This window comes from Ailuropoda melanoleuca, chromosome 9 (assembly GCF_002007445.2).
Source record: "Ailuropoda melanoleuca isolate Jingjing chromosome 9, ASM200744v2, whole genome shotgun sequence".
NCBI lineage: Eukaryota > Metazoa > Chordata > Mammalia > Carnivora > Ursidae > Ailuropoda > Ailuropoda melanoleuca.
Window position 1 is genome coordinate 75,615,333 of NC_048226.1, and position 20,823 is coordinate 75,636,155.

At 34.2% G+C, this 20,823-nt stretch overlaps 1 protein-coding gene across 1 annotated transcript in view; it reads left to right on the plus strand.

Moving 5' to 3' along the window:
• PKHD1L1 (PKHD1 like 1) overlaps window positions 1-20,823 on the plus strand; it is a 165,871-nt gene that overhangs the window by 21,928 nt on the left and 123,120 nt on the right. Inside the window, exons 10-22 of the mRNA XM_034668487.1 lie at window positions 2,982-3,052; window positions 4,252-4,362; window positions 5,380-5,469; window positions 7,344-7,612; window positions 8,889-8,980; window positions 10,975-11,134; window positions 11,425-11,560; window positions 12,324-12,467; window positions 14,036-14,193; window positions 15,112-15,225; window positions 15,957-16,106; window positions 17,203-17,327; window positions 20,186-20,349. Of these exons, the coding sequence (XP_034524378.1) occupies window positions 2,982-3,052; window positions 4,252-4,362; window positions 5,380-5,469; window positions 7,344-7,612; window positions 8,889-8,980; window positions 10,975-11,134; window positions 11,425-11,560; window positions 12,324-12,467; window positions 14,036-14,193; window positions 15,112-15,225; window positions 15,957-16,106; window positions 17,203-17,327; window positions 20,186-20,349 (1,784 nt within the window). The remainder of the gene's footprint in view (window positions 1-2,981; window positions 3,053-4,251; window positions 4,363-5,379; window positions 5,470-7,343; window positions 7,613-8,888; window positions 8,981-10,974; window positions 11,135-11,424; window positions 11,561-12,323; window positions 12,468-14,035; window positions 14,194-15,111; window positions 15,226-15,956; window positions 16,107-17,202; window positions 17,328-20,185; window positions 20,350-20,823) is intronic.

Sequence of the window (20,823 nt, forward strand, 5' to 3'; positions counted from 1 at the left end):
TTGAGTGTTATCATCCCCCCTGTGTTGCACCCTGGGAAAAATGAGACTCAGGAAAGTTGAATAATTTGCCCATGGGTATTCAGCTAGTTGGAAGCAGTGCTGGTGTGTGAACACACGGCCCAGCTCCAGACCCTGAGCATATCATTCCAGTGCTCTGCCAAGAGTGGTGGAGGGGTTCAGCCACAGAACCACATCTCCGCACTACTTAACATCCTGACACAGGACTCTTTAACCATGGCAGGATTACCCCACTTCTCTGTGCATTTGCAAGTGTGTGGGGGGCATTTGTTGGCCGTCACAGTAACTAGGGCATGCTAATGGCCTTTTGTGGGATGGCCGGAGATGCTCCAAACCTAAATGAATTATTCTGCCCAAAATGTCATAGTGTCTCCCAATGAGAAAATGAACTGGCTAATGGAAATCCAAATAAATCACAATATTTCGCCATCCAATACTAATATAGCTGTAGTAGATCAATAATAGGGTATGTCTGTTGAATTTTTTTGTTTCTGAAGAGAGATGAATGATTAGAAAAGATTGAAAAAGACTAAAAAGATTGAGAAGAATGGCAATATTACAATCAAAGTAGAGTTTTTTTCTGGTTAGTGCTCATAGACTGCAAGAGAAAGATGATATTTGGTCCCTGCATGCATGCAGCTGCAATTGAGGTGGTGAGCCCAAATCCTGTATTATTGTATTTAAAGATCTTCTGGTTCCAGACACCTAGAGGCAATAGGTTTATAACAAGATGATGACTAGGTTGCACACTTTTTTATAGTCCAATATAGACTGGACCAAAACCAGGAAGAATATTATAATTCAAGGGCAAACCATTGTGGATGGTATGTAAATGGTACTAAGATTCACCTTTGTGATTTACATGGGGCAAATGACTTAGAGTCTGATGATTTACCAGTTATTTTCTGCAAGGACATGACCTACATACATATAACTTGATATGATTGGGGCAATTGGATTTTATTGGAAATATTAGAAAATCATGTTAGAAGTAATAATTATTGAGTTTTAAATGATTTCCTGAACCATTTATGCTTTTTTTTTTAATGTTCTCATTGTCATTCTTCTTCAGGTGAAAAAGATGAATTCTTAGTTCTGAGTCTGTATGAAAGGTATTAATTACCAAATCCATCATGTATTTCTCAAAGAAATAATTATCCAAAAATAGGTTTGAGTGATCAAGCTTGAATGTGATTGATAAGGATATTTAAATCAATGTGTTGCATTAACACGCCCTGAAACTTTCCATTTTAAAAAGCCAGGAAATTTGCACATAGTATAAGCAAAAATACATCTTAAAATAGTTGATTTTGTGATCTTGACTTATAATTCTTTTTCTAAAGCCAGTGGCTGTTCTTTTGTATTAATGTCTCAGAATTGAGGAAACTGTGTTTCTATATAAAACAATCTTAGGAATTTAAGATAACTGTTAAAAATGTGTCATTTACTACTTAAAAGCCTAGTTTCATGATTACATGGCATTTAAAAAATGTTAAATCATTTTATAAATTAAAAAATCCATATTTTACAAACTTCAGGAGCATTCCTGAATATCAAATGAACCAATTAAATACCATTGTGGCTCCCATTCTGTATTTCTTTTAATAGCTAACCTTCTCTCCTCTATTACCCCAAGTTCAAACAACAGCTGTTCCAAACTGATAAGGTTCAGATGAGGCTGACTTAATTGAGAAATGCCTAGTCATTATCAATGAATTAGTGAAAATCACCTCAGTGTCATACCAAATAAATTGCATTCAAATTTTATTTCAGGAGGCAATTTTCCCACCAACCTAAGAAGCAGGGTTAATTTTTCAGATGCAGAATCTGACCACAGACAATACTGTTGGAGCTGGCATCATTTCAGATCTTTGAGCAATCAACTGAAAGGCTTATAACGTACAAATATGAATCCAGTATGAACTTCTTAAGTAACTAATTTAACATACAGAATTTCCAGAGACTCTTTAGTCTTGCAAATGCACATTATAATGGTTGGGTTAGATTTATAGGAGTTTACCGTTGGTCTCAGCCACAAGATTTGCATTATCCTTTTAGATTCTAGTTCAGTGTGTTATAAATATAATGAATGGGTTTTGAGTCTTAACATTTGAATTTCTTAACTTCTCTATTACGAATTTCATTGAGGTAATTAAGGAAACAGTATTTAATTTCTAGGATGAGATTCCTCTCTTCCTTGCTGTCTAGACTATGGAATGGCAAGTCTGTATCCATCAAAAAATATGAGTAGGTTCTATGCTTATAAATCACCCTTAGTGATTTAACTGTGGTGGATTATTGTTAACCTGCTTTCATTCATTGTACTCTCACGCAGATTAGTGGCAGGAGAAAACTGTGTAGGACAGAGGTGAGAAGCCAGGGCTCAGCACTCAAATTGCCTGGCTTCGAATTCTGTTTCTGCCACTTTGTGATCTTGAGTAAGATAAATAGATATTCTGAGTTGTACCTACCTCATGGGGTTGATGTTAGGATAAAACGGCATAATAAATTAAAAGCTTAAAAAACTCTTAGGTTAAAAGCTTAAAAACTTTAGCATGATATCTGATAAGTGTTCAGTAATGTTAGTTATTCTGATGCTAAATGGGTTATAAGAGAAGAGAGTGGAGGGTGGTTAACACAAAAGCCTTCATGAAAGGTGATCCTGTTCTTTCTGTTAATATGAATTCTTTATTGAGGTATATTTTGCATATAGTAATAATAAAATGTATATGATTTAAGTGTGCAGTTCAGTAAGTTCTGACCAATGAATATTTGAGTATTTGTATACTTTTATGTTTATGTAACCAGTCACTGTATCAAGATATAGAACATTTTTATCTTCTCCAAACTTTCTGTCCCGCTCCTTTGCAAATTATGACGTGATTTATATCACTAAAATAATAACATTTTCCCAAAATAAAGTTCATATTTAAAGTAAGGATTTTTACTTTTTTTTAACACAGGAGTTTCCCACAAAAAATGGCATATTTTGTTTCTTCTCTAAATAAAATTTCAATGTTTCAAACATATGCAGGTATGTGAGCCCTCTCACTCTGTGTGTGTGTGTACGTGTGTATGACAGAGAGAAAGAATGAGAGAGACGGATGTGTGTACTTCATTTCATCAAATCAATGACAATAAGGACTTAAGGCATCCTGTATTATTTTATGTACTGCTAAAAAAGGAAAAACACCAAGGATGGGGAGTCTAATAGGAAGTCTAACGTTAAGCTAGGACCTAGAAAACTATATTTTTAATATAAGGTTGATTGAGAAACCAGCTCATTACTCTAAAAGAGACAGAAGAGAAACTTGCATGTCTCCACTTGGGCTGTTGGTTGAGGGAGGAAAAAAAAATCTCCGCTGTCAATTTTAACTACAAGCCAGTACTCTCTCAGATTTATGGTCTCAGTGTGGTCCAAAAGAACACCCAGGCAGATTATTACTTATTTTAACTTATAGAGATCTAAGGTTGGTAGACTCCTAGGAGAATGCTGGAAGCAAACACAAATCCTTCTGGAAAAATTATACTTCATTCTAGGTCAGGAGTGATGGAGTGCACATTCAGATTAAAAGATGTTCAAATGTGAAAAAAAGTGTCTTGGAATCAATCAAATATGATATATCATGGCTTGTTCTATTTAATGTGAAACTCATATGTAAAAATACATGGAACTTTGATAGGTAGAACTAATAAGAATAAATTTTAATAAGAATCTACAATACATCATGCCCTGGGCTATTTTACTAATATACCTAAAACTTTTATATATGAAACCAGAAGACTTCCAATCATAGTTAATGTATTACTAAATGAGAAAACTATAAGATGGCCCAGAAATAGAAGAAAGATTTATTCTGTAAGAGCATACGGGAGAAGAGACTCTTCTCCTGCCTTCCTGTGTTTTCTTTTGGAATCAAACATCTATACTTTTCCCAGATTTTCCTTAATTCCTGCATCCTCCATTACCAGTGTCTCTTAATACCAGTCATCAGTAAAACCTGGTCCCCATGAGATGTAGGGCTCTGTGAAAGCCACGTTAATTGTCCTCTTTGCAGAATTGCATCAGAGACAAAATTGAAGCACCCCGTTCATTCATTCGGTCCACCCACTACCTATGATGTGCTATGTGTTAAGGCTAGGTAACTTGGAAATTGATAAGAATCTAGCATTTGGGTTGATATGTAATATTCGTGACATTTTATTTAATGTGCTTCTCCTCCCTCTCTCCAGAGGTCACTATGATTTCCCCTTCACGAGGAAGCATTCAAGGTGGCACCATGCTAATGATAAGTGGACGGTTCTTTGATCAGACAGATTTCCCTGTCAGAGTTCTCATTGGAGGTATTTTTTATGCCTTTTAATATATTACCTTAGAACAACAAATCCTGGCTTTTATTTAGTAATTTGTAAGAAGAATAATAGTCTTTTTTCAATTAATGTATTAAATTTAAAGCTGAGTATTTTCACATGGGCATTTGGTGCTGGGGCATGATACTTTTCCCACTGGGACCTTCCAGTGTGGGCTCTTCCAGTGAGAGCCTTACATGACTACGACTTGGGCTCCGAGGTCATCACCAAAGGGCATTTGTATGGTGTCAGTGTGGCTGCCTTCCCAAAATCCTCACCGCACTTTGAGACACACGTATCCTTTAGTTAACAAACTTTTAAATGTTTGAACTGTTGTTAATTCTCAATGGGTTGGTTAGTTATGGGAAAATTTAAAGTATTTGGGGGTATTCCTGTCATTCCCTTTTCATTTATTGTGACTTATCTGGACATCATCAGGAATCACCGAGGATATTGGCCTTGGAAAGAGCATTAATTGATGTGTTATATTTTTACAAATGTGCATAAGGCTTATTTTTATGCATCTAGTCTAGGTCTGTTCAAGGCAAGGAGCCGTGCAGCTCAAAAGCGAGATGGAAGATGAATATAATAGTGAGGATCTTCCCACTCAGTCAAAATGACCTTCCCTACCTTGATTGAATTTTGAACATCATGGAATTATTCAGCAACCTTTCTGTAGGGAACAAAATATAAGGCTTCCCTCTGGACTCAGAAGTGAAATCTTTTAACAATGACATAGTTTTATCAAGTTTTTTATTTTGTTTCTCAGAAATCACAAAATTGCCTAAATCAGACTTGTGATGTTTTGCCAGGAAAATGTTACCGTGTAAAAGTATGGCAATTAACGAGTGATAAGCTTTAATGGAGAACATATAAAGGAAATGAAGAGGCCCTGGCTTTGCTTCTTGCTTGTGCAACTTGGTTTTCATCAGAAAGTACTTCCAGATAAGTGGATTGCGATTTGCCTTCTGGAGCTCTGTAGTAATAACTCTGCACCTTGCTTCTCTGTAGGTCAAGCCTGTGATATTTTGAATGTCACAGAAAATAGCATATGCTGCAAGACACCCCCTAAGCCTGAAGTTCTCAGAACTGTCTATCCAGGTAAGTAACCAGAAGAGAGAATGGCCATTTCTACATTTACATAAGAAGACAGATAGATACCATTAGTCCTTTAGTCCATTCGGGCTGTTGAAACAGAACACCACAGACTGGGTAGCTTATAAACAACAAACACATATATCTTACAGTTCTGGAGCCTGGGAATTCCCAGGTCATGATACCAGCATATTGGGTGTTTGGTGAGGACCTGCTTTCTCATAGATTGTCACCTTTTTGGGGCTAGAGAGCTCTGTGGGGCCTCTTTTATAAGCCCTCATTCATGAGGGCTCCGCTCTCATGACCAAATGCCTCCCAAAGGCCCCACCTGCTAATACCATCACATTGGGCATTAAGTTTCCACGTCTGAATTTTGGAGGGGATACAAACATTCAGCCCATAACAATTAGTAACAAAAAATATTTGAACTTTTTAGAATTTGTAGTGAGAATTATAATAAATTTCTTCCTAGTTTTTCTCTTTACACTTTCTGGATCAGGGAATATTTGTACTAAAATAGCTGCCTCAAAGCTACACTGTGGAGATAAACTCAGCCTGAATTCCTGAAACACCCTACTGAAAACGGCACGTCTCTATTGAATGAGTTGGATGGGGACTTTATTTCAGATTAAATGAGATTACTGAATGTTGGTGCAGGCTCCATGGACATTTTATAAATGCCTTTTTGTGGTTAAAAAAATAAATGGCAAAGGTTAAATCCCTCCTTGTCTAGAATGTTTTAAGAGTGATAATGGGATAAGAGAAATGGAACTCAAAATCTTTCCAGACTTTGGCCCATGGCCCACGGTAAGCGCTTGACATCTGCAGTGATAACACTCACTGAGAGGCTGTGCATGGGTTTGAGGATGTGTATCTCATATCTTGTGCACACATTGGAATTGGCTTATGATTGTATCACTGGTTGGCATTTGAAGCCAAGTAAATTTTGTTTATCAACCTCTTAAATTTTCTTGTTTGGAATGACATTAGGAAAAAAATGCCCTGTTTTAAGAGAATACTTTGATAATCACAATTGGTAACTTTAATGAAAGTTGTATTTATCAGAGAACACTGCTGCTGCCAAAGTTCGAGGTGTCCAAGCTTTTCTCCAAAGAAACTCAGCTGAAGAGGACGAGCCATCATTTGTTAAATCTAGCCACTCCAGACCAGCTTAAGGCTGCTGGAAGAAGACATGAGTCTGATTGGTGTAGTTTAGGGAAGAAAAAAAAAGTGAGATGGCTCCCTTATGATTATGAAAAACCTTAATCAGAGTTTACATTGGCAAATGTAAGTTCACTTTAATGAGAATTTCCTCTCTGTCCAAGAAGGAGAGGAAATCATAGAAAAGAAGTAACGTTAAAAAGAAGAGAAAGAACAAATGCTGACAAAAATCTTAAAGCCAACACAATCCATTCTTTGATTAGTTGCAAACCATTAACTGAGTAACTTTTGTTAGAGAGAGTAATCAGGCAAAGATTTTGAAATTAAATGGTCTGAATCATAGATTTTTGAGATTTAACTGTATAAAGCAACATCAGTCATACCACAGGTAATAGTTATCATATTATTATTAAGTAAAACAGTAATATCTAATCCCCGTAGCAACCATGCAAATAGTAATATTACTGCCATTTTACATATGTAGAAACTGAGGTGCAAATATGTGAAATAATAATAAATAAATTGTAGTCTCTTTTAATAGCACTCTATCCTATGGGTACAGGTACATGTATGGGTATGTGTAATTGTTTTGTTTGCAAGCATGCTCTTTAAACATGTGAATAGCAATAGAATATCTAAAACCACCACCCGAGTACAGGGCCATTGAGACATAACATCAAAATTCTGATGAGAGTGTTCTTTTATTTTGTTATATTCAGGTGGGAGAGGCCTAAAGCTTGAGGTATGGAATAATAGTCGGCCGGTGCATCTTGAAGAGATACTTGAATACAATGAAAAAACACCAGGGTACCTGGGGGCCAGTTGGGTCGATTCGACTTCCTATATTTGGCCCATGGAGCAAGACACATTTGTTGCACGCTTCAGTGGGTTTTTGGTGGCTCCAGACTCTGACGTCTATAGATTATACATCAAAGGCGATGACCGTTATGCTATGTATTTCAGTCAAACTGGACATCCAAAAGATAAGGTAGGGAAGCTACGGAATATTATTTAATATTATAAAAGCCATATGACAAGCTTTTTATGTATCTCACTTATGAGATATATTTTCACACGGTTGGGTTTTTGGCTATTTTAACATGTGTAATGTGACCCATAAAGTCACCATAGAAAACCCATCGCCTAAAAAAAAATGTTTTCCTGTATCTAAATTTTCTCTAGGAAGGAAAAACATATATATTTCCTTTAAAGATTATTTTAATTATGGAAGAATTTTAACCATCCATAGGAAATTTGGGAAAGGGTAAAAATAGTTCACTCTTCCACTAGATCTATTTCACTATTATGTGGTTATGAGATTGAAGTCTATCATTTTTTTTGTGTCTGTTTTGTTTTTTATATAAATCAGGTCTTGCATCCAATTTCATAGTCATTTTGGTCACATATTAGTATTTCTACATTAAATATTTATTAAATAATTTTCACAACACAGTTTTTGATGACTAAATAGTATTTTATTGTGTAGGTTTACTAAACCTGGATAACTTTGTGCATACAGATAAGTTTTTGGCTTACTTCTGACTTTTTATGACCACAAATAATACTCTGTTGAATATTTGTGTTCATTAAATTATTCTGCATTTTAATTATTTATTTAGGAGAGTTTTGCAAATGTGAAATTAATAAATTAATTCAAAAGAACATTTTATGACTCAGTGTATATGGCAAGATTACCTCCCAAACGAGAGGAAAAAGTTTAAGTTCCTGCCTGTAATATATGAATTCTAACTTTACTGTAGCTTTTCAGCGTGTTTCCTCCAAGGATGGTTTAGTCACTCCTGATGGGAAGCCCAAGGTTTTCTCATTCTAGCATTCAGACCCATTTAGTGATCTGTAGCATCTTTCAGACCTACTTTTAGTGATCTCATTTGGATTAAATCCCTAAAAGCTCTCCACAGAGCAAAAGGGTATTTTATTTAACAATAACAACCTTCTTCCTGGTATGTATCTATTTTCCATTGCATTTCTAACTGTGGAAAAGCTACAGTCTATATGTATTCATGGTATAGTGGTGCTGATGTTAGTTAAGGGTGGAAGGTATGAAGTGGAAAATTTGATAATTTTTAAGAACTTAATTTCACCATGGATGATAGATCTTAGAAGAAAAATAATGGTAGTTTCATATTTTTCTATTTATAAAATTTCTAGGATTGACAATAAATGAAAAATAAAGGCTGAAAAGATCTATTAAGTTCTCCCTCTGTCTCTCTCTCTCTCTCCTTGTCTTTCTTTTTTGGGGTTAGGTGAGGATTGCATATCATTCTTCCAATGCCAATGATTACTTTTCCAGTCCAACGCAAAGATCAGATGACATCTATCTTCAGAAAGGAAAAGAGTAAGGTTTTTTTTTATTTTTCATTAAATTGTTGTGTGGTATTTAAAAACTGTAAGTTTATCCCTAAAAATATTTTCAATTTGTTTTATTGCTGGAAGTGATGTTAATTTACTGGCTTAATTTATAATTTGTCATTCTTTATAATTTTGTTAAATATGGTTTCTATAGTTTCAAGAATACTGGCATTCAGCCAACCTGGGAAATTTGATATCTAAATTTTCCCTGTTGCAGAAATCATAATTTTGTGAAATTTACTTAATCCTGTTCTTAGTTTCTTACTAGGACCTTTCCATCAATCCAGCCATCTAATTTCCCTGCTCAAGCATCTGAGCTCTTGAATATTTCTGGAGAAAGATCACAAAACCACATGTGTTGGTATCACAGCTAATATATATTTAATATTCATTGATTTATTTTAGACCCTGATCCAGGAAATTTAATACAAAAAAAAATTAAAATATACTCCCTGCCCTTAAGGAATACAGCACTTTGTGCTGAAAGGTCAATTCCAGGGAGAAAATGGGAGTATCATTCAAAGAGCAGATAATAGCATTCAGAAAGCCATTCAGGGTTCCTAGAAAGCAGGGAGGTTAAAGACATGGTATATTCAAAGTAGCTAAGTTTCACGGAGGTCAATAGATTCAGCGAGATCATCTCCCGTATATAATTTGTATCTGTTAGGTTTCGCTGCATAAGAAACTACTCCCCCAAATTTAGAGCAACCCATTTTTGTGATTGGCTCGGCTCCTTTAGCTGGTGATTGATGGCCCAGGATGGCCTCACTCATGCGTTGGGAAACCTCAGTTTGCATGGTTGGAACTTTATGCTATCTTTTTGGTTACCCTGTTCTACTTTGAATCATACCTCAGTTACTAATTTTTAAAAAAACCTTTCAATCTTTAAAACTCTCTTAATGTCTGTTATTCATATGAGCAAAGAGAACAATAATATATATTTTGTGAAGATTAAAAATAATAATGTCTGCAAAGTGCTCGGTGTCTCATACATAGAAATTACCTAATGAATGTCTTTAAGCTGCTAATAAGGATACAGAATTTAATGGTTCTTTGAGGTCTGCTTCTTAGTGTTGCCTACATTGATTTGGCAGAGCTGGCAAACAGGTTCTCCGGGCAGCCAAGAGCCTGATGTAATCCTCCAATATCAGTTCTATGAGGGGTATGACCCATCTTCCTAGAAAGATGAGGGGTGATACATGTCGCTCATTTGGAAGCTTTCATGAATTGTGAATACTTAATCATCACATCCAAGAGGGTATCTGTTGAATGATGTGAGGCAATTTAGAGGAACTCCCAGCTAGCCTCTCCAAAGATGGGGGCAGTGGGGACATTGATAGAGATTTGGGTAGGTAACCAAGAGCTTTTCATCACCTGTAACAGCTGGTCAGTGAATGCCTTCTCCTGGGTAGGCAGTTGGATAATGCAGCTTGTTGGAGGGCCCTAATCAATCTGATCAGTAACAGTTTCCTGAAGCCATGTTTTATTTCCCAAGTTAAAAGTGGAGCCATCAATTAAGGAACTAGAGAGAAACTTCCATCGCTGAGACATTTAACCACTCCGAAACAAAATACGTGATATGTCCAAGTCTGCCTGTCGTTTTCTTGTACATATTAAAGTATTTAAACTCCACATGCCCTCTGTGTTTTATGCCAGGGAGTTTGCATTATAATGTAAATGTAATTTTGTTTTAAGCTCCTTGAGGATAAGGGATAGGTAGCTGTTTCAATAAATATTTACTGACAAAACTGAATGAATTAGTCATGAATGGGGACAACTCCATATCTCTTGTGTAGGTATCCTACATAATTCCTTTCATTTTAACAAACCACTATGAAACTTTAATATTTAAAATCAGGGATACTAAAAAAAATAAACAAAATAAAATCAGGGCTACTACAATATAAATCATTTAATAGGCAGGGTTTTTTTTATATAGTGTTGAAATTTTATTCACGTAAAAAATTTCCTATTTTCCAGATATTACATTGAAATCTTGCTGCAGGAGTATAGACTGAGTGCCTTTGTTGATGTTGGCCTGTACCAGTATAGAAATGTCTATACGGAGCAGCAGACAGAAGATGCAGTGAATGAAGAACAAGTTATCAGGTCCCAGTCGACAATTGTCCAGGAAGTCCAGGTTTGCCGTGATTATAGATCTGCCTCATAGAAAGTAAATGTTCAAAGATAGGAGCTCTATTTGGTTACTAATTTTACTCAGGAAGGCAGTCATGGAAGATGATTGACTTTGTGACTTAGAGTATCTGTATTAAAACTCAAGAGGCTGTTATTTAATAAGAGTGGAACTTTGAAATATTTTATCATTTACGATAAAATAGAGCAATCAAGAGGCACTGAGTAGTTGACTGTCATGCGTTTAAAATGTATTTTTCTATACAGTAAAGATATGTTTTTTAAATTGGAAAATAGGTTATAACATTTGAAAATTGGGAAACATCTAGTGCAACTAATGAAGTTCAGAAGATCACGGTAACCAGCCCATGTGTGGAAGCTAATTCATGTTCACGCTACCAATATAGATTAACCTATAACATGGAGAAAACTGGTAAGTTGTAAATAACAAAGGAGATTTTATTTCTCTGCATCTATAAATGAAAGTATAAAAATTTGCTCTAGTCAAATTCTACTGTCTGAAAAATATCATTTTAATAGTATACTAGACAAAGAAGCTAAAAATATATTGTGAAGAAAAACCTTTAGACTGGGATAAAAAATGGCATCAGTAAAAACAACTTCCTGATATATGATATCATTATCTTTTATAAGGCTCATGATAAATGTATATCTAAGTGCATTTAAGGAATTTGTATATCTGTGACTCACAGGTGTAAGTTAAGATAATAAGAATTAAATTCACTATTACAGAGAAGTAAATATTTCCTCCAATTTCTCAAATTAAGTGATTAAGCTATGAGACACTAATTTATCTCTTAACGAAGACATTGCGTCTCTATATTTTATAATAAACCTGAAAATATAATTTTTGCTATTTCCATTAATAGTTTCAATAAGTAAATATTGATAGATGCTTACTGTTTTCCAAACACAGTATTTATTACTATGGGAATAAAAAAAATAAAATATCCTGCTCTTCAAGAAATCACAATCCAATTAAGTAGTCATAATTACTGAACTTGAATTAGTTTCAAAACAGTTTCACTAAGTGATAACATATGATACAGACTATGGGCACCTTAAAAAATTCAAATATAAAACATCAGTGCTGGCTATGGTAGTGCAAAAAGATTTTGACTATTTTTTTTTAATTAAAACCTCTAATCATCTGACTTTTTTTTTTAATCCAAAAGTCTTGCTACCTGGCGATGCTTCTGACTTCATATTGCAATCAGCTTTAAATGACCTCTGGTCTATAAAACCTGATACAGTTCAAGTAATAAGAACACAAAACCCCCAAAGCTATGTTTACGTGGTAACTTTCATATCAACTCGAGGTAAGCATATGTATCATTTTGTACTTCTGTTAGGTTTTTTCTAAGAAACAAATTTGTATCTTGTACAACTCCACCAAAAAAGATAAAAACTCCATAAAATGGCAGAGGAAAAGAAGTGGATACATAGCCTTGATTAATTTTAGGAGAAATAAAAATCAAATGGTTAATTTTTTCTATCGCAATTCACTTTAGTTGTATTTTAAGTACTGTACAACTCCAGTGTGTGGGAAATACACTGTGTATACTCCAGATGCACTATCTGTATAATAGCCTACTTTAATTTAGCAAAAATCAGTGAACATGTGAATTCTGGAAATAAAGTTTAAGTAGTTAGTATTTCTCAGGAGACACTAGTCTGGCCAGATCTTGCCTTATAAAAGGATTCTGTGGTCACATCCATATGGGAAACTGCGTATGTCAGGTTCTTCTTGAAGACTGACAGAGCTCCTTAATATTAAAATCCCTGAGGATTCCTACAGTGAGAAAACAAACATACAAAAACAAAAACTGAAAGAAAACATTTCATCTGTGTTTAATACAACATTTTCCAAAATTTTTTGACCTCTCTCCTTTTCAAGTAATAGCTATTAACTTCCTGTTAATGTTTTTGCATTTTCAAGTTTTAAAGCCAAGTTTAGCAACCAAGTTTAGTATTTGGGCTGTCTAACTCAAAAATAGGTCTCAGAATATGTATTTTTTTTTTTTTTACTTTTCTTTGGGCCATCATTATTTTCCAATTCATATAACTAAAATGTTACTTCATTGTTAATGTCTCATTTTGTACAATTGTTAATTTGGTTATTGAATGGAGGGCAAAGAATTTTATTTAACATGAATTGAAGTTCTAAAAATTTCCCAAAGGTTAGATTGTTGAAATGCTGCATAAATGAAGAGATGATTATCCTTGTTCTCCCAGAAAAATATTGATAGTTTAGAGAGAAATCTTAAGGCTTCAGCAGCGACCTTAAGAAATATGGTACTAAAATCATAATGGGGCAAATTTTAGGACATTGTTCAACAGAGAAGGTCAGTGGGATTCCACTGGCAAAGCATCTTCCCAAAGCAGAGATACATCTGAGGACAAGCCCTTGTTTCTTTCAAAGTGAGATTGTATAAACAGGCCTCATAGGCCTGGGGCTATCTCCTGGAATTCAGCTTTGTGCTGTATTTATGTTTAAAGAAAATAGCAATATCCCAGCCTAGCCCTTTATACTACAATAATGGTACCAGGACAAAACTAAGAGAATTTTTGGAATATCCCGCTGCCGGCCCATTGATCTTTACCACATGGTCCCAATACCCCCTTCTGTTTATCTCATAATCCTTTCTTTTAAGCCATGAAAACTGAACCTTAAATGAATAGCAGTTTATTTGCTGTTTTGCTATTTCTGGTACAGTTAAATCTGCTCAAACTCGAGGATCCACAACTTCTCCATTCATCCTTTTTTTTCTTTTTTTTTGGTGATAATACAGCTAAATAAAACTAATTTTGTTTACTTTGTCTATTATGGATATGTTGGTATTTTATTAATTAACATCTTCAAATTCTGTTTGGTACTTCATTGCAGGAGACTTTGATCTGCTTGGTTATGAAGTATTTGAAGGGGACAATGTCACACTGACTATTACAGAACAAATCAAAGGAAAACCCAGTTTGGACACATTCACACTGAACTGGGATGGGATCACTTCTAAGCCTCTGACCCCATGGTCATCAGAAGCTGAAGTATGTTCTCTGTTAACAATTTCTTAAGTAAAAAGCTATTTAAACATCACCTATTAAAAAAAATTCCCACACTTTAAGGAGTGTAATGTGCCCTTTTACTTGGCATGGTGGGTTGGAGCCAACCCATAGAGAGTAGAGAAGGGAGGAAACATCACAGAGACAGAAGGTTTGGAAGGGAGTTCTTAGAACTATGTCAACAGGATCCAGTCTATCTTCGTAGGGGGCAACTGTTCCTGTAGAAAGAATGTGTGCTTGGGAGTTACTGAATTTAGACAACTACCTGCACAATGAGTTTAAGTTAATATTTGTTTGATGATTAAAGATTTTATATTACCTCCTTAATTCTAAACATTATATTGTGCTTTGCCAGAGAAGCAGATGTGGAAATTACAGGAGAACTTGTGAGTGTGTACCAATTCCCGAATAATCCAAAATGATTGATTATTTTTTAAATAAGCATAAATATAGTCTCATAGTATCTGAATTTCTTCTCTTGAAAAATAGAATGCATTAGAGTATAGTTTTTTCCAGTTAATTTTGAGTTGATTGAGAAAACTGTTCATTTGGAACCTGTTTAATTGGGTGCTAATTCATTTAGGTTCGCCTCATTGCCTCCTTTAAAAAAACTGCTAAAAAAATACGCCTACCTTATGTAACAACTATGTAAGCTAATATTGTCCAATTGGATGTAACTATCGTCATTCTAAAATAAAACTCTTGACAAAGTCATTGGACACTAAAATTATTACAAATGAATTTAAAAATATTTAGGAAGTGATATCATAATGATGGCTAAAGTATAGGAATTATGTTATGCAAATGTTCTATTATAACTAATGAACGAAATTAGTGGTAGAATTGTGAATGTTCTAACTCTTAATGAAAAAGAAGTTACTGAAGCTCATATTGTTAATTTAGTTTCAGGCAGCCGTGGAAGAAATGGTTACCGCCAAGTGTCCACCACAAATTGCAAATTTTGAAGAAGGATTTGTCGTGAAATACTTTAGAGATTATGAGACTGATTTTAACCTGGTATGGAATGTTAAATGAACTGTGAAACTGACCTAATAAGAATTCATATAAATGCTTGTAATTTTGTGATTTTCTTTGTACTGGCACTAATTCCTATTGTCAAATTGCAAAAATAATTTTGTTATACATTTACTGATAAGGTCTGTTTTAGCACTCCCTACATCATCATGTGATTCATTTGTGAAAGCAGCATTTCCACCACGTAAGAAATTTCTTGATCAAGGGAAAGTAGACGAGATGGACAAATGTAAGATCTATAGGGTCTTTCATTTGTTTTCTGTACTTGGATGCAGAGTATTTCCTGTTTCAACATTGGCTTCAGAGAATACCATTTGTAATACAGCATTATATAAAGCAAATTGCTTCCCTTGAAACTTGAAGATTAAACAAAAAACCAAATGAATAAACAAACAAAAACCTGGCACACAGTGAATACTGAATAAATATTTGTGGAAGGAATAAATAAATATCCTTAAGAGTTCATGATATAAGGAGAAAGATAAGATTTAGGAAATAGTCAGATATAGGTACGAGGGATTATATGATTTTGGAGCCAAAGGAATGATACAAGATGAGAGCTTCAGAGTTTCAAAGAAGAGACAGAATGTTTCAAGTTATAGCAGCATGGGAAACAATGGATCCAACTTGGAACTTGAGTGAGGTGGAGATGTGGGGGAATAAAAGCAGGACAATAAAGCATATTTTCATTTGAAATATTATTGTTTCTGTAGGAACATATTAACAGAGGGAAGAAGACAGCTGAAACTGATGCTTACTGTGGTCGTTATTCCCTGAAAAATCCAGCTGTTCTTTTTGACTCAGCAGATGTTAAACCAAACAGACTACCATATGGAGACATTTTATTATTTCCTTATAATCAGGTAAACTCAACAAAATGATATGCTAATTTAATCTGTAAAATACTTTGGTAATAAAATTTCATGAAATTTTAAGACAGGGAAAATTGCTAGTCATGTGAAATCATGTCACATTGGGCAGGTACTGTGGTTGACATTCTGGTATATGTGATTTTATCTTCTTTTGGTTCTCAAAAAAAAAAGAAATTTAAGAAAAATATGTAGTATCATGCACATGTATTCTGTTTTATCTTATAATTTCAGAGAAAATTATTTGCACGTAAATTTGAATACCAAAACCATTACAAATGTACTGTCTCTTCAATATTCCTTCATTTATTAAGAAGAACAAAAAAAATGGATAGCCATCATAGAGTGATCTTGGGTATCCAGTCAAGGACAAGTGAAGGAAAAGCGTGAGCAGTGATGGTAGTTTTAGGATAGGTATTTAAGACTAGCCATCATGGTCTTGTTTACCCTTTTTTTTGTTTTAAAATTCTCAAATTGTGATGCACGCTCTCAAGTTCTAAGTCCTTTGTTTTGTTTTGTTTTCACATTGCAAAAATTTTATTTGGAAAAGATTTTTAAAACTCAAGTTCTAAGTTCTGAGTATATTTGGTATGCTTAAGATGTTGTAGATCATTAAAATTGGTATTTAATTACTATTTTACAATGACATTCATCTCCAATTCTATCTAAATGCTCAGCTACCATTCATACTCCAATTAATCTACTTGAGTGTTTATCTTCTCTCTGTGGGTGATGAGCTTTTAAATTCACTGTAGGTAGAGTTCAGTTAGAGCTGCGTTTAGATCTTACATTGCTCCATGTCTACAGGGAGTGGATTATTTCCGTTTTTAAGGAAACCATATCTAACAAAACATTAAAGAATTAATCATTAATCATAAGGTCACTTCAACTAGACTTCCTCTTCTAGAAAATCTTCCCCAATTTTTCTGTACCTAATTGGCTGAAATTAATTATTCTTTCTCTGTGTTCTGAAACATTTTACACAGAAAATTCTCAATATTTATTTATTGGGTTGAATTAATTTGAATTGCTATAAAAGAACTTAAAGGTAAGATATTATTATTGATTTCTTTTTTAATTTCCTGTGTAGTTATGTTTGGCATACAAAGGATTCTTGGCAAATTCTATTGCTCTGAAATTCCAATACCAAGACAGAAGCAAGGTTACGAGAAGCAATGATATACAATTTACATATAACTTTACTAATGGAAACAAGTAAGTTACGCTATGAATTTAAAACTGAAGTCGGGTGCCTGGCTAGCGCAGTCGTCTGCCTACGGCTCAGGGCGTGATCGCGGCGTTCTGGGATCGAGTCCCACGTCGGGCTCCTCCACTGGGAGCCTGCTTCTTCCTCTCCCACTCCCCTGCTATGTTCCCTCTCTCGTTGGCTGTCTCTCTGTTACATAAATAAATAAATAAATAAATAAATAAATAAATAAATAATTTAAAAAAAAAACTGAAGTTATACTATAGTATATAAACTGAAGGTAAAACAAGCCCACTTTTGTTAGTCTATTTTTCACTTTTGTTAGTTTTTTAAAAATCATGTGCATCATAGATGTGACTGCAGTTTTCCTGTCTTCTACGTAAGCATCCTAGCAGAAATAGTTGTGCCAAAAATAAATCTATAGATTGTGAAAATAAAAATTGGTCTGGTGTTATGACCCATAACTATTTAAAAGACAAAACAATGATAAATTTTATAATTTAAATCATGTATTATTAAATCTGATAATGTCCCTACTTACTGAAGGAAGGTAGAAAGAGACTGCTTTATCACAATATTGTCATTAGACTTTGATCACTGCCAAAAAAGGTGCTTTCTAAGTGTGAGTGGATAAAATAAAATATTTCAATGAATATTCCAAAATTAAGAGAGAAAGGGGACTTTTTAATACTTGGTTTGCCAAAAGTTAGACACATAGAAATGCAAGGAGAAACTATAAGGGGAGAAACTAAATGAGCCTAGAGAAAGCTGTTTAATGACTATAATTGCCATGCCCTCAAGTACAATTTAGTTCTGCATAATTGTGTTTTGATTTTTATTAATTAGTATATATTCTGAAGTTTGTCAATCCACTTTTGCATTTCCACATACAATACACACGAAAATTTCACATACAATAAAAGTAATAATGAAGACACATTCACACACATACACACTTTTTTTATTTTTAAAAAGTATTCCCTGGGGTACATATTGCTATAACCATTCCCTGCATACCTGAATTGAACAATAGGAATCACAATTTGAGTTTTGATGAGCACCACCTGCACGCATTTCCCTCCTCCACTGTAAGACGATTTGGGGATGTTTTACAGATCTTGGTTCTTCCATGTTGGTCAAACCATCACTTACCATATTTGCTAAACAGGTCTTTCCTTTTAACTTGTAATGTATCTGCTGTGAGGTAATTTGAAGATGCACTAAATTTGATAGAACTGATGGGCTTCCTTTACCCTAAATGCTATGAGATCTGTGAGCAATAATTTCTTTATTTTTAAAGGAATAGGGTTCACTGGTTAAAATTATTGCCAGTCAAAGCAAAGTAAACTCTCCTGCTCTTATTGGGTATTTTTAGATCTGCTTTTATTTAGGTCAGGTCATCTAGATCAAATAGATGTGTTAGCGTTAGACTATATTCAGGACAGTGTTAGTGTTAGACATGCCATTTTCCCCCAAGAATCATTCTATAACCTTCCAAAAGCAGCGATGTTTGTAACTGTAAATCAAGTTTCAAAGTCTGAAGAGTTAAATCTGATTTTCTTTTAGAAAACACTATGATCTAGCCACAAAGGCCATGTACTGTTCACTTAACTTTTGATACCATTGTATTAAATATATGTATTTGATATGTTTTGATACCATGTATTTTGATACCATTTGTAGTCTCCTTTTGTCTGATAAAGGATCCTGTTCAGTAAATCAAATTTTCTAAGTAGTAGATTTTTAAACTTCAGAATTTTGTAATCAGAGTAGAATTCTACTGAGACCCTAAGTACTTTTTTCATATTTACTTAAAGAGCACTTTTTTTAATAATAATATTTTTAATTATATTATGTTAGTCACCATACAGCCCATCCCTAGTTCCTGATGCAAAGTTCCATGATTCATTACTTGCGCCTAACACCCAGTGCACCATGCGATACGCGCCCTCCTTAATACCCATCATGAGCCTATCCCATTCCCACATCAGTTTAAGCTAAGCTTTGATTCACTAAGGGGGAATCCCATGATGACTTTATAAACCATGAAGGAAATTAGAATAAAAGGTGCCCAAACACACTAGTCAGTTAATAACTACAGTCATAGCTGATGTAGATTATTGTTAAATTGTATTTAGTTATTTCCATGGCAATATTTATCTCTTTGTTGCAAACTCACAGCTGAATTGCTTAATTATAATTTATGGAATTCCAATGCAGTTAATATTTAGAGCNTTTCCATGGCAATATTTATCTCTTTGTTGCAAACTCACAGCTGAATTGCTTAATTATAATTTATGGAATTCCGATGCAGTTAATATTTAGTGCAAAATTTGCATCTAAATTACACATTTAAAAGGTATTGTATTATAAATCACATAGCACTTTTTTGTCACTTGGAACAGTAGACAGTGCAACTCCAGTGAGCTCTTTTGGGAGTAACAACAAGTTTCAGTTTTGTTTCTTAGTACCAAACTGAATTTACTGTCCTATCCCTGACATATTTTACCAAAATAGTTTACTTTATTCTTGTGTCTTGTTTTTATTTACATGCTCTACACTGAGGTGCATACTCCTTAGTTTCCTTACCTATTGCGACAGAATATTTCATGTCCCTATGGCTACTGCTAAGGCTATAAATAAAAGACAACCTGTATTTCTGTGCAACATTAAATCTTTTACTACCAATTTAAGTTTCTGTCTGCTTGTTATGGCTGCTTTTCTGTGCTAATGAAGTATGCCTAATGGTCTTCTTGTGGGAAAAAACACTTGTACTCCTTGAGATTTTAATGTTTTTTTATAGTGGATTGGTTTACATTAAACATTACAACTGACCTACGTACCTAATGAATCAACCGTATTTCAGGTGGACCTATACTTGCATAGACCTTCTGGACCTCATACAAACCAAATACACTGGGACAAATTTTTCTCTTCAGAGGATTGGTTTCCAGAAAGCAGCAGAATCACAGTCCTTCTATGTAGACGCAGTATACATTGGACAGACATCTACAGTATCGGTGTGGGATGGTATGTTTCATGTCTAGTTAAGCCTTCTAAGTCTCTTGGAGTAAAATCTTACCATGGAAATTATTTATATTCTTTAATTTAGATAGAAACATTAATCTCTAAATATTTATGACTCATACTTTTATCTCAATGTTATTATTTAAAGCATATTATTTTTTATTCTAAAGATAAATGTATCCATAATTTAAACTCTGTCATTATAGCAAGAATTAGTTAATAGTCCTGGGTTCTGTTTACAGATATATAAATGGTGGCAAACGTTTTCATTTTGCTTTGATTTTTGAGAAACTTATTATGAAGGTATCTGTTCCTAAAAGGCAACTAAATCGACTTTGACATCTGTTTGGTAAAATGCAACTGAATATTTCCAGGGACTTAATGGCGATAATTAATAATACTTAAATGAAAACTTTATTTCTGGTAGTCTAAGCATTGTTTTTTTTAATCATGTCAGTAGACACATATATATGAGCT